The 14,464-nt window shown below is 52.7% G+C and overlaps 1 protein-coding gene across 1 annotated transcript in view; it reads right to left on the bottom strand.

Annotated features, from left to right (window-relative positions):
* Positions 1 to 14,464, bottom strand: part of CNIH3 (cornichon family AMPA receptor auxiliary protein 3) — a 232,413-nt gene that overhangs the window by 128,843 nt on the left and 89,106 nt on the right. Inside the window, exon 4 of the mRNA XM_035008662.1 lies at positions 10,413 to 10,511. Within this exon, the coding sequence (XP_034864553.1) occupies positions 10,413 to 10,511 (99 nt within the window). The remainder of the gene's footprint in view (positions 1 to 10,412; positions 10,512 to 14,464) is intronic.

Raw genomic sequence — 14,464 nt, 5'->3', positions numbered from 1 at the left:
ATCTTAAAAGTTCTCATCACAAGAAGAAAAACTGTAACTCCGTGGCTAACCGTAACTATGACTGGTGTTAATCGATCTCCTTATAACGATCATTTCATAGTATTGAACCTACATCACATCTGATGTTGTACACGTTGGACTCGCAGAGTGTGATATGTCAGTTATATCTCAATAAAACTGGAAAAAATAAAACTTGAAAGATATTGAGGGAAAATGAAAGGAAATGCTACTTATACATTTTTTTAAAGATTTTATTTTGAAGTAATCTCCACACTCCACGTGGGGCTCGAACTCACAACCCCGAGATCAAGAGTCGCACGCTCCACCGACTGAGCCAGCCGGCGCCCTGCTGCTTACACATTTTGAATATTGTCATTTGTTCAACAGACACTTGACAAAACCAGACTATGTGTCAGGACTGTCCCGTTAGGTCTCGGGGACCCAGATATCCCAAGAGGCAGAACACCATCTCTACCCACAGAGAGTTCACAGTTTAGTGGAGGAAGCAAACATGGGAGGGGAAAAAACACAGAATATGGTCAATATTTAGGGGTGGAGTGGAATTTATATACTAAAACTCAAATATGCAAAAACTATAAACTTTCTCTAACCAGTCTCTTCTTGTGCTCAATCCCCACCGACAACACACACACTCCCGGATTTTTCCAGGAGCCCGAGCCTCAGGCTCTTGTGGGCTGGAAACGTTTCTTTCAGGTAAACAGTCACTCACTTTCCAAGTTCAAATTCCCTGTCAGGTCTGCTTCCTGTTTCCAGAGGAACTCTGGCCACACACCTGCTTCCTTCCCACATGGCCCCGGCTGCGGGGGGACACGTCCTGTCTTGACAGCATCCCGCATGGGCCTCTGGTCCACATGCTGTCCCCTGACCTCTTCTGGGCACGGACGTCCTACCCCGTGTCCCCGGCTGTGGCTGGTCCCGCCCAGGGTCCTGGGCTGCTATGCCCCTAGGGCTGGGGTCCCAGGTGGCTGGCCTTCCTCCGTGGCCTCCCTGGCCCCGACCCCTGGCTCCTTCCGCACGCCTGCACCCCCACCCGGCCCGTGGAAATTCCAGGGTCTGCAGTAGTGCGCGGGGCAGGGGTAACCAGAAACGTGACCTGAAGTGCCAGCCCAGCCCAGCGCTCCGCACAGTATTCCTCTCCTGGGGCTGCCTCACCAAGTCCCACAAATTGGGGGCCTTAGAACTACAGAAATGAATATTCTCACTGCTCTGGGGTTAGGAAGTCTGAAGCCCAGGGGTCGGCAGGGCCACGGCCCCTCACAATGTGGCCCCTTCCAGCTTCTAGTGGCTCTCGGCCCTCCTCAGCCTGCGGTCGCATCACCCTACCTCTGCCTCCATCTTACTTGTCTCCCACGTTCCAAAAGCCCAACTTTCTCTCAGAGGCCGGCAGCGTCCCAGGGAAGCAGGGAACTTGCCCTCAAGCCCCCAGAGTCCCCAGATCATCGGATATCACAAGAGCTCCTTGGAGGTTCCTGTGCCAATCCCACGGGGAGAAGCAGATGGTTCACAAGTCAACTTCCCTTCCCGGATGGGAGGATTTCCCCACATCAAGCGACACCAGCTACGTGTCCTGCAATTTAACTCAATTCCAACACTGTCTCCCGGGAGGTGGCGTCAGACCCCACAGGTTCCAGGCTCGGTCCCCCCATTTCAGACGCCAAACACAAGTGCAGGCTGTTAGCCCTGCTGCTGACCCACTGGCTATTGTTAAAAATCAAAATTCATCTGAGTACAGCTGAAGATCCAACCAGCTTTATTAACAGACTCACAAATCAGGCAGCACCCCACCCAGCAAACAGAGGGGAGCCCTGGGGAGTTTACAAAATGGACGGTTTTTATAGGCAGGAGGGTGGGGCAAGAAGTTATGAGCAACAGAGAAGAAAAGATTGCTTCAGGCAAAGTCACCTTCCCCGGGGAGAAAGGGAGGGGGTCGTGGTCTTCCGTTGGGGGAAGGGAGGCCCCTCAGGACAGATCGCCTCCCTGGGGCTGACCAGAAATTCCCTCAATGACCCATTAGGACTACATTTCTGGGGGTTGAAACTGCAGTTTGGTTAGGTATTAAGCCCCCGTGTGGTGACCGGCCTGGCATAAGGGGCTGATTTGGGGCCTGGGGTTTCCGTTGAACGCTGCAAATTGGCAGTTCCCATGACCCCTTTGGGTTCGATTAATTTGCTAGAATAGCAGTTCACGGAACTCAGGAAACCAGTTTACTTACCAGATTACAGGGTTATGACAAGGATACAAATGAGCAGCCAGATGAAGAAATACATAGGCTGAGTCTAGAAAGATCCCGAACACAGGAGCTTCTGTCCCCAAGGAGCTTGGGGGAGCACGGACGTGTTCTGTTGCATGAACCTGGAAGCCCTCTGAAGCCCATCCTTTTGGATTTTTGTGGAGGCATCATTACATAGGCAGGTTGATTACAGCATTGGCCACTGGCCACTGGACTCAATCTCTAGCCAGACCGCTCTGCCAGGAGATGAGGAGTGGGGCTGAAAGTTCCAGCGCTCCAATCACACAGTGTCTGCCCCGGGCAACCAGCCCCCAGCCTACGGTTGCTTAGGGGCTTCCAAAAAGTCACCTCATTAGCAGAAACTCGGGTGTGGTTGAAAGGGACTTGTTACGAATAAGAAGGCACCCACTTCACCTCTATCTCTCTAAAGCCATTTCAGGAACTGAGGATAAAAACCAAATAGCACAGCAAAAGATGCTCCCATTATTCTTATCCCTTAGAAAACCCCTTAGAAATTGGATGGAGACCAAATATATATTTTTTTATTATAAACCACAACATCACACTGCCCCATTTCTCCCCCGGCACTGGGGGGAGGAGGGAAGGACTCTCCTTGTTCATGTGAGGTGAGACCTTCTCTACATCAGATCCGTATCTGGAGTTCTCTCTACGCTCAGTAAAAAGCCATGATTTGGGTTGGCCCAGTTGGCTTTCTCTATGAAAGGGGAAGACTTAGAGTCTCTAGAAAGCCCTTTTCTCTTTCCACAAAGTCTGTCTTTCAAGACTACTGCCTGCTTACAGATTCAAAAAAGCCAACTATGAAGTTTAGAGCTGAGCCCTTTGTCCGAGCTATGCCCACCGTCCACTGAGACATTGATGGATCAGGCATGCGGCTCCCCGACAACCAGGAACGGGGACTTTGAGCAATGAAAGAACTATACTGTAACTTCATACCACCAGCAGCCGGCACATCCACTCACGGCGGAGGAAGCACATACGGGACCCCCTGAAGGGACCGAGTCTTGCCCATCTTGATTTCTCATCAGCCCTGCGCCTGGCATATGGAGGATGCTCGTTCTATGTGTGTTGGACTGTGGGGGTCTGGAAGGCTTCCTGATAGAGGTGACATTGAGTCAGGCCTTGGAAAATAAATGAGTAGGATTTTGATCGAGGGGCACGTGCAGGAAAGGCATTATAAGCAAAGGACAAAAGAACCAAGTCGTGGAGGCATGAAAGAGGGGGCACCTCCTGGCATGGGAGGACCCCCGCGTGGCCAGCAGCAGCAAGAGATGAGGCTGGAGAGGTGAGCCTCCAGTGATGGGCCGCAGAGTTGGGGCTTAACAGGGAGGAAACGGAGGGAAGTGATACAGGCTGAAGACGGAGCATGCTTCTAGGGTTGTTCAGATGGAATAACGCCTTACTGGCCTGTGACAGATTACTAAGAAGCCAGTGACGGGGTTCAGAGCAAGTCTCCCCAAAATGTGCCACTTTGGCATGTGGACTATCTGGGGTGAGGGCAGTCAGGATGCAGCAGACTCAGGAGAAACTTCTGCCCCTCCCCTAACTATCCAGAAGGATGTAAATTGTGGGTCCTTCCCAGAATCAGATTTATTACAAGATGGATTTTAGCCAAGTGACCCGTCTGTGGGGCAGGGCAGACATCTCATTACCAGACATTGCCCTGTGGATGGCGGTCCTCCACGTGGAGGCCCCAGACCCCTATCCGTTCCTTAGCTCAAGATGGCACACGTGCCTCAGTTACCTTTTCTGTCTTTGAACCTCTCTGTATGTGGGGTTCCAGTAGGCCTGAAGTTAAATTTGATTTGTTGCTGTTAATCTGTCTCACAGTGTGAAACCCAGAAGAAACTCTGAGGGTAAAGTAGTTCCTCCCCAACACCAGCTTTTCCGGGGGTTCCTCCCTGACCTCTGAGGCTGACGCCAGCCCTGCTGTGTCCTTCCCATTTCTACACATGCCCCTCGCTTGGTCCTCACCTCACGGACTTCATGCCGGCCAACCCACACTAACATTTCTGAGACTCCCATGTTCTTATCTTACATGGAGGCTGAGAGCTCCACACAGTCAACCAGTCCACAAAGTAGGAATATTCCCAAGAAACACATTTCAGGACCAAGAAGTGCCTCATTTTTTCAAAATGGTCACTGCAAATCAAAATGCTGACTCACGTAGCCAAAATATCATGACAAATGATAGATGCGCTTATTCATCACATTCAAGTTCTGCCATCCTGATGGCTACAGAGTAAATATTTTTACCAGCCTTTCCTTGTTCCATGACAAAAGGATCAGCTTCCCAAAAAGGAAGGGTGTCCATCAGTACTTTTTCTATGCCTTTTAATGAAACATTGTGTGCTCTGGCATTGAGGGTTTGTGATGGAACCGGGTCATTTTCTTCTGGTACCCAGACGAGACTTATGCCTGAGGCGTACCTCGCTGTCTTAGAGAACACGAGGTTTCACACTGAGTGGCCCATTATTGTGAGCAAAGTCAAGGACCAAATAGAAGTGCAGTCCTGAGGGGATTATGTGCCTCTCTGCAATGGACACTTGAGAACTTTTTCCTAATGCCTTTGCTCTGCATAGTATAACTCTTTTTCAAAAGAGAGAATTAGACAAAACTGAAGTTAGAAATTGTAATAAAGTAGCTTTTAAAAACACAACGATGGTAATGTCAGCAATAATAGTGTGCAAAAATATCCTTTTGAAAACCTGTCCACAAAGAGCTCAAATAACCGTGTATCCTGTGGAATTACCCCCCAGAAAAGACTCTGAGTGAGGTTCATGCGGCCACCAGTGAGGGGGGCCCAACAATCGCTGATCTGGGAGGGATGCGGAGAGCGGGGCTCACATACCCCAGGTAGCGGAGCGGCAAGCACTCTGTTCAAGCGGGCCCAGACGGGGCCACGCACACCAACAGCACTGTCCAGCATCCCAGCCTTGACGCTTGAACCAGTCACCGAGGGGAGGCCCAGCGGGACAGTCCACCCAGGAGACCTCTTCCATCCCCCTCAGGAAGCCGCCCTCGCCCGAAGCAACGTGTTCTGTGCTCACAATTTCCACCTGTGAAAACTTCTCCTTTGCTAAAGCTCGGGGGAGCTCCTTTCTACCTGCTGGATGGGATGGGTTCCATTCAGGAACTGCTGAACAAACCAATGTGATCGCAGTTTGGGTTTCTGGCAGGTCTGACGTCACCTCACGCCCTCCCTGCCCCTTTAGAGCCTTTCAAACGGACCCCCTCTTCCGTCCCATCACCACCGCCCTGAATTCGGAATCCAAGTTCTACCACATTACAAGTGGCCTACTGCCATCACCTCCCATTGCTGCGTTTTAAAACCGGGGAGTGAACAAAAATTGTTGAAGAACGTTTTCCAAAGACAGCTCTCTTGGGCTCCACAGCAGACCTCCTGAATCAGAAACTCCAGTGGCGGGGTCCCGGCAGGGCTCAAAGTTCTGCCCTGGTGATTCTGAGGCATCTTTGATGAGGGATCGCTGACCAAACACCCTGGTCTCTCATCAGGGATGCCCAACAACAAAAAAAGGGTAGTTGACGGTTGGCTCCTGCCCACTGGTCCCCATGCACAATCCAGATCTCCTCTTCCCTCACTGTCCCACAGCTCGGCCACACTGGTCCCCTCTCTGCTTGGCATTTCCACCTTGACCTGGGACTCACGCCACCCCCTCACCTGGCAGGTCCCCGCCCACCCAACACAGACCCACCATCCTCTCCCTAACAAAAACTCTCCATCCTTGGAGACTCATCTTCGGTGCTGCCTCCCTAAAGGCCCCCGAGGTCACTCAGTGACTGTCCATGGCTGGAAACGCTCCCTCTGTCCCTGATTCTCATAGCACTTTGTGTGCGGCTAGGGAAGGTAAGTACATAGCAGATGGAGCAGGAGTGTCCGGGACCACAGACTCACGTGACTCAGAGCAATGTCTTTAAAGGTCAATGTTTTGGGGCGCCTGGGTGGCTCAGTCATTAAGCGTCTGCATTCAGCTCGGGTCATGGTCCCAGGGTCCTGGGATCGAGCCCTGCATCAGGCTCCCTGCTCCGCAGGAGGCCTGCTTCTCCCTCTCCCACTCCCCCTGCTTGTGTTCTCTCTCTCACTGTCTCTCTCTCTGTCAAATAAACAAATAAATAAAATAATTTAAAAAAATAAAGGTCAATGTTTTTAACAGCGTTATGTGAGTTTGGAATTCTCCATGGTCCATTTATGCAGACCACCGATGCCCCAGGAAATGTGCCATGTTTGCCCCAGGGACAGGCAGTGGACCTCAGCAGAGTTGTGTGGCTGAGAAGTAAATTAAAGGCAGATTCTGCCCCCTCCATCGTTAAGAGTAATGCAGGCGCACGGCTACTCCTAACCTGCAAGCTTGCACACCTGACGGTCTCAGTCTTCAGAAAAGCAAAATCTGCTGGTTAGCAGGACTCACCCTCCTTAGAAGGCATTCGGAACACCTTCTGATTCTGAGCATGTCACTTGGGGTCCCCCACCCTGACCTCAACAGGCTTCTCAAAATATTTCTCCTGAACGCATACTCACTCTCTCTAAGAGGAATTCAGGTGAATAAAATTCCTTCCATCTCATTACCTATGTATGTAAGGAGGAAATTCTGTGGGATCTGGGTGCATTGCACATAGGATATTTCAATATCCATCACTATTTTAGATGAAAAACTAGTCAGTAGCTAATTCGGAGAGAAAAGTGACATGTTTTGTCCTTTTCTATCTTTTTTTTTTTTTAAGATTTTATTTATTTATTCATGAGAGAGAGAGAGGCAGAGGGAGAAGCAGGCTCCCAAGGAGCAGGGAGCCCGATGCGGGACTCGATCCCAGGACCCTGAGATCATGACCTGAGCCGAAGGCAGATGCTTAACCGTCTGAGCCACCCAGGCGCCCTGTCCTTTTCTATCTTCATGGAGCGTGCCAGTCACAGCAAACCATGCTAAAGAAAAGCCCAGCCACATCCGCCTCTCCCAGAGTCAGAAAATATTTGCCTCTAGAGCTTTATGCTAATCCACTAACACACTCCAGGGGCTGGCCATCTATGCTGTGTGTCAACCATAAACAGCAGTTAAAATAAATAAACCAACCCAGGGACAGCTGGGGGAGCACAGAGAGGGTAAAGGAAACCCCAGCCCTCAGCTTATCCAAGCCAAAAAGCCAAACAGTATGTTAACTTTAGGAATGGAAATGCAAAGACCATCCAGAGAAGAACTGGCTTCCCTAGTTCCTCCACATCCCCTCTGCCTGATTTTTGTGGTCAATCTTCATTCCTACTGCGTGCACACTGGCCCCATCATCTAAACAGACAAATGTTTGATGTTTCAACCTGGCACGTCAGTCTGACTCCAGAGGTGGGAAAAGGCACAACGCCAGGCAGTGCAGCTTCAACCCCTCCAGCTTCCGAGAGTCCCTGTCCCAGCGTAATTCGGATATTACAGTGTCTGTCTGTCTTCCAGGCTTATGAGTGACTCAAATGTTATCCCTAAAGACCCTTAGCAAAGCAGATGAGCAGATCATCTCCCAAGAAAAGAAAAAGAAAGCCCATCACCTTTAAAAAGCCAACCAGTCAATAATGAAATAATGGGCTTGGGAGAATGGCAATTCCTTTCCCCCCCATGATGCGAACCACATAGCCCTGTTTTCAAGAGTAGTACACTTTACTTCTCTTACATCCTCACGTTAGGAGATAATCAACATGCTTGGGGCTCTTCATATTACCGTCTCAAGAGCAATGAGTAACCTGATTATTTTTTACACTAGTCAGTAGTCAAAATACGTGATCAGATTAACCAGCAGAGCAGAGAGTGTGGAAGTGGCCCCAGAGCAAAGGCTTCTAAACGAGGGACAGAGGGGGTAGAAGCATGGGGGCAGGGATTTCCAATGCTTGCTCCATGACGAGGCCATTTTTATTTCCAGAAATCTTAGGGCTCTGGGTCAGATGGCAGGCTAACCACACTCACTAGCTGTGTTCCCTCAAAACCCACAAAAACAGGAAGGAGACGGCGGTGGGGGGAGCCCTGAAACAATGGCCAACTGATTTTCAACAAGGTGCCAAGAGCATTCCATGGAAAAAGGAGTCTTTTCAACAGACGGTCCTGGAAAAACTGGTTATCCACATGCAAAAGAGTGAATTTGGACCTTTACCCTACATCATATACAAAAATTAACCCAAAAAGGCTGGGGTTTCTGGGTGGTGTAGTCAGTTAAGCATCCGACTCTTGGTTTTGGCTCAGGTCCTGATCTCAGGGTTGTGAGATTGAGCCCTGCATTGGGCTCCACGCTCAGTGCGGAGTCGGCTTGAGATCCTCTCTCTCCCTCTCCCTCTGCCCCTCCCTCCTTCACGTGCACATGTGCTCTCTCTCTCTCAAATAAATAAATCTTTTTAAAAAATTAACCCAAAAAGGATCGAAGAGCTAAACTTAAGGGCTAAAACTACAGACCTCGGAAGAAAACGTAGAGGAAACTCTCCATGACTTTGGACTTGGCAGTGATTTCTTGGATAGAACACCAAAGACAAAGGCAACAAAAGAAAAGACAGATAAATAGGACTTCATCAAAATTAAAGACTACTGTGCATCAGCGGACACTACAGGAGAGTGAAACAAAACCCACAGAATGGGAGAGCCTATTTGCAAAGTCTATGTCTGGTCAGGGATTAATATCCAGCATATATAAAGAACTCATACAACTCAACAACAAAAAAATAAAAAGCCCAATTCAAAAATGGGCAAAGGATGTGAGGCTCCGGGGCCGTGGTGAGTGAATAAGAAAAACACATATATCCCCATAGAAAACAGCTAGCAAAGGACTTGAGCTAGCTCTCCGCATAAGAAGAAACATGAACAGCTCCATTCGTATGCAATATGCTCAACCCCATGCCTAAGTGGTGAAAGCAAAACTAAGCCACAGCGAGACACCATTTCACACCAGCAGACTGGAGAGGTTGAACGGGTCCGACAAAAGCAAGGGCTGCTGATGATGCAGAAAAGCCGGAGCGCATGCACGGTGCTGGCGGGAGTGGAAATGGGGACAAGCACTTGGAGAACCACCTGGAATTACCGATGGGGGTGTGGAGATGCACGTGCCCATGGCCCAGTGTCCAGGGTAATGCCCTGGCCCTCCTGGCCCTGTGCACCAGGCGGGTCTTCCCCCCACAGCTGTGGTTTTCTCCTTCTGCGACCATGACACAGCGTGGAAAAACATCCGAGCAAATAACACAAACGGAGTTTTATTATTTTGTCCAAACAGACTTCAGGGAAGTAGCAGCCAGGTATGAAACAGAAACAGACAAGAGCACTTCCGAGTTGGTTCAGACGAGGAGGAGGCTGTCCGGGAGACGGAGTGAGGGAGAGGAGAAAAGGAAGACGAGCAGGCCGGGCCTCCAGTGACAACACGGCGCAGCCCCTCGCTGCGTCACTGAGCACCGACTGTATGCCAGACTCCGTGTGGGAAAGTAAGCAGTCCTGCCCGGGGAGCAAATGGTTTAGAAGCCAAGGGGGATAAACGATGTCCTGTGTCCGGGAGACGCGGGGGCTCGGTGGGGGCACACAGCACCAGGCCTGGAGGCTCCGAGAAGCCTTCCCAGGGGAAGCAGCTTCCAACCTCACGCTCCAAAGAGGGGTTGCCGCTGCGAGGTGGGGCAGGGGCAGGAAGCAAGGGGAGAAAGCCCCAGGCTGGCCAAGGGCGGGCAGCGAGAGCAGGGCTCAGACGGACAGCGACACAGACCAGGGGTCTGGAGCACACAGGGGTGCCGGGTCCAGGCTCTCCAGGGCTCAAGGCCCCCTGGACAAGCCCAGGAAATGTACAGCCTTATCCCTTAAAAGCACAGCTTCATGACTCGTGCACTTCGCCTCGCCTGGATTTCCCACCGTACCTTGCACCTCTGCAACCAGGACGCCCGTGACCGCTGGTGTGGCCGAGCCACAGAACTGACTCCACGTATGCAGCTGACCACAAAGACTTAAACCACCCTCACAAGACGTGTTTAACATTTTGGCAAGAAGAAAACATTTGCAGTGAGCAGCCCCCGCACCCCCCCACACACACTTTCAGGTCCATCACTCATGGAAACACCTCCCCCACCCGGTATGTGTGGAGAGGAGCCTGCAAGCATCACAAAATCTATTTGGGGAAATGTTACCAGTTTCGTAGCCTGCTTGTTGTTATCGAGAAACTCTGATGAGTTGAATCCGCTGGACTTGTCACATCCAAATCGGCTCACGTTCAGCCCTGGGGGCATCTGTGATCAGAGATGGAAGAGGGTAGGTGCGTGCGGTGGGTCTGCCCACCACCAGTGTTTGTTTTTTTTAAGATTTATTTATTTATTTACAGAGAGAGTGCATGTGTGATTAGGGGGAGGGGGAGAGGGAGAGAGAGAATCCCAGACTCCACACTCAGGACGGAGCCTGACCCTGGGCTCGATCTCACGACCCTGAGATCATGACCTGAGCCGAAACCAAGAGTCGGCCACTCACCCGACTACACCACCCGGGCGCCCTGTGCTCACCACCAGAGTCTTCAAACCCCCCCAAGCCCCCCGGGCAATTCCGCAGGTGCCCTCACCAGACACCTGTCAGGGGCCACCTGAGCTACATCCGCACAAGTATCGCCACAGATTTGTCTCAAACGTAACGGCTTCTCTTGGCCAACAGGGGCCTCCTGGTACAAGGCAGAACTGGGTGAGGACGCCGGCGGAGGGCGGAGGGCAGCTCCGGTGCTGAGGAGGGGAGCCCGAGGCCCCAGACTTCCCAGCACTAGCCAAGTGGTAACGCCTCCCTCCAATTCCGTTCACCCCTCCAGTCGCGTGGGCCCAGTTTATGATGGACCCTCTTCCGATTAGCCCTCGACATTCCTTTTGGCCTGATCTCCCCGGGACAAAAATGCTGGCTTGTCAGGGGCAGGGGCTGAGGGTGGGAGGGGAGAAAGCTCGAGTCTGGTCTGTCTCAAGGTCTCCACAAGCCTGGCTCATGGTCTCCGTGCAGACACATAATAACGGGTTATTCTCTTACCAGTAATGAATGCTGCGGTTAGAGCTAGCTCGTTCTCTGTTTTTGTCATCTTAGAAAACCAGCTGTGTTCCAACCAGCAGTGGTGTTGCTTCTACCACTTTGGGCCACCAGCGCCCTACACAGAGTGGGCATGCGCACACGCCCACTGACACTAGATGACGGAGAGGTGGCACCAGAGCATGCTCGTTCAGAAAAGGAAGTTTTGAGAAACCAAGATCCAGGCGCACAGGCAGGGACTACCCCGTCCAGGGCACAGCTCAACGTGCGGCTGCCCAAGGGGGCCATCCCATCCCACCCACACCCCACAGACGCTTCCAATGTGGGGACCCATTCCTCCCCAGAATCCCACCTGGGGCTCCCCCATTGGAAAAACATAGATTCACCTAATAGATTGTGTTTGAGAGTCTGTCCTCTCTGTGGGAAGATATGCGGAGACGTCACTCGGCAGGGGAGACCAGGAGGGACCAGATGGCTGGGAGATGAGAGGCTATTCTCAATCCAGGGCCAACGGAAAGCTAGAAGCTGCAGCCCAAATTTAGTTTGAAACCTGGTACCCAACGGTATAGTTAGCAACTCCCTTGAACCATCTGTCCATCGGAACCTCGGAGTCTAGCTCCCCTCCCGGACACGGCGTCCACACCATCGCCATCCACAGAGCCCGGTGGCCACGGGACCAACCAGCCAAGCCAGTCTTAAAGTTCTTGGGAAGCTTTGTGATTCCAACCCCTCTGCGGCTCTTCTCTTCCTGCCACCAAAACCCCTTCCCACTAGCCCACCTGCAGCGATGGCACACTGCACCCCCGCGTAAAGGTCTCGCTGTATTCTTGTCCTTCTGCCGAGCCAGCCACAACGGTCCTGCCTTCTCACGGACATGCGCCTCCCCACCTCATGTGTGGTGTCGCCCCTTCTGCGGCACCTGTATAATCGATCTGCCCCCACCCCACCCCCAGCGCGAGGACAGGGAGGGATGGAGGAAAGAGGCGGCGGCTCCACGGCGGGCGGCAGGTGCAATAAGCAGGGGAACCTGCACAGCGCAGCCGGCCACGTGGCTCCCGCACATCTGTGTGCCACTTCTCACAAGTCTGTATGGAGGCCAGAACCAGGTCCAGCCACGTAAATCCTCCAGATTTGGGTCCAGGCCCTCCCAGCACGACCGGGCTCTGCCATGGTCCACCGCGGGGATGGTGAGCAGGACGGGCCTGTGAGGACAGGGGCAGGGGCGAGGGCCTGCCATTGTCTGGGGCCAACTCTACCAGCCGTAGAGTCCTCTCCGTGACCTGCCCCAAGTCATCCTCTGCAGTGTGACCGCCGGTGCATATCCCAGGCCCTCCCGCACATACCCCACCCCCATCTCCATCTCAGCCACCACCACCTGACCTGAGGCCTCAACTAGATGCCGCCTAACTGATCAGTTCTTCCGCTGACTCTTCAGCCCTTGGAAGACGGCCCGGAGTGGGGCCTGGCACAAAGACTGCAGGGGAAGGGACACATGGGATCCCCTCAACTGCTTCCCTTCCTCCCTGTGGAAGGCCCTGCTGGAGAGAGGTCCTGCACAAATGCACCCAGCAAACGGTGGACACCAGCTCAAATGTAACTTACCATGTTACTTTTCCCATGAAAACCCCTGAATGAGCACAGAGCTAAAACCATTGCTGTCCCGACAGAGCCCCCGCTCGGCGGCACACTGACCGAGTCCAACCCCAGAGCTGCCTCAGCTCCCCGTCCTCCCTGCTCTGCACACCCAGGCACATCCACCCACTCTTCCTTCAGAAAGCCCATCCCCTCCCCCTGGACTGAGCCCAGCCTTTGTCACCCTGCTTATCCAGGTCCCCCCGCCCCAGGTCATTTGGGGCCCCCAGGTCGGGGCTAGACACACAAGCATCGGTGGGGCAGGTGCCCGTGGAGGATGGGGGGCGGGGGCACAGAAGGAGGCAGGGGGCCCTCAGACTGCAGCGCAGGCCTGAGAAAGCCTCGGCTGACCAGTGCAGTCTCCAAGCAAAGGTGAGAGAGCAAGTGGGGGGAGGGGCCCAGGGAGAGAATCTCCAGCAGACTCCCCATTGAGCGTGGAGCCGGACGCGGGGCTCGATCTCACGACCCCGAGACCATGACCTGAGCCGAAACCAGGAGTCGGGCGCTAAACCGACTGAGCCCCCAGGTGCCCCTTACATATTTTTCTTAATTGTGTTATATTCCACAACTTTATTTTTTTATTTTTTTAAGACTTTATTTATTTATTCATGAGAGACAGACAGAGAGAGAGAGATTCCCACAAGCAGGGGCAGAGGGAGAGGGGGAAGCAGGCTTCCCGCGGAGTAGGGAGCCCGATGCGGGGCTCGATCCCAGGACCCTGGGATCATGACCTGAGCCGAAGGCAGACGCCTAACAACTGAGACACCCAGGCGCTCTTTCACAACTTTTAAATATATATATACACATTTCTTTAAAATTAAAAAAAAAAAAAAAAAGACGAGCCTACAGACAGACCTAGCTCATGCTTCTGAGAGCTTACACCCATTGTCTGACAGGTAAGAGGTGGAGATACTGCCAAAATGTGGGGCATAAGGACCAGTCGCAAGTTAATTTTGCGATATGATATAGCATGTTTGTCCCTCTCTTTCTTCAACAGAAGAAGTATTATTAGTGGACGCATCCTCTGCAGAAGTGAATGCCCAACACCCCCAGCGGGACAGTGTCAGGAGGACGAAGCTCGCGTCCTCGCCACAAGCCAGTCTCGTCTCCCGACGGCAGGTGACCAACCGCACCCAGGGCCCCTGGGCGCCGCTGCCCACAGGGCGCTTTCAAAGCTCTCGTCATGACCGGGTGCATGCTGGGAGCCCCCTTTTCACTCCAAGACATTTATTTCTTCCTGAAAACGACATGCCAATGTTACCGTTTGTTACAATTTCACTAGCTCATGGCAGTATAATGAACTGCCTTTTACCAGCTGCAGGTGATACAGCCACCGAGCAGAAGCTGCAGCATGGGGCAGAAGTGTGCCCCGAGAAGGACAGCAGTCCCCGCTCCCTCCCAGCCTGGTCTCACGGCTCTCTCCGCCCCTCCCCGGGGCCGCGGGCAGCGTGGGCTGCAACTTTGTCCCTAGGGACAGCTCAGGGGGAGGCGTGCAGGGGCAGCTGCATGTCCCGGCGGGAGGAGCCCTTGCTCGCGACGTTGAGGCTTGCCAGCA

This window comes from Mirounga leonina, unplaced genomic scaffold, assembly GCF_011800145.1.
Source record: "Mirounga leonina isolate KUSES-001 unplaced genomic scaffold, KU_Mleo_1.0 Mir_152, whole genome shotgun sequence".
Lineage (NCBI taxonomy): Eukaryota > Metazoa > Chordata > Mammalia > Carnivora > Phocidae > Mirounga > Mirounga leonina.
Note: the sequence above shows the minus strand (reverse complement) of the source record. Positions and strands in the feature narration are given on the sequence as shown.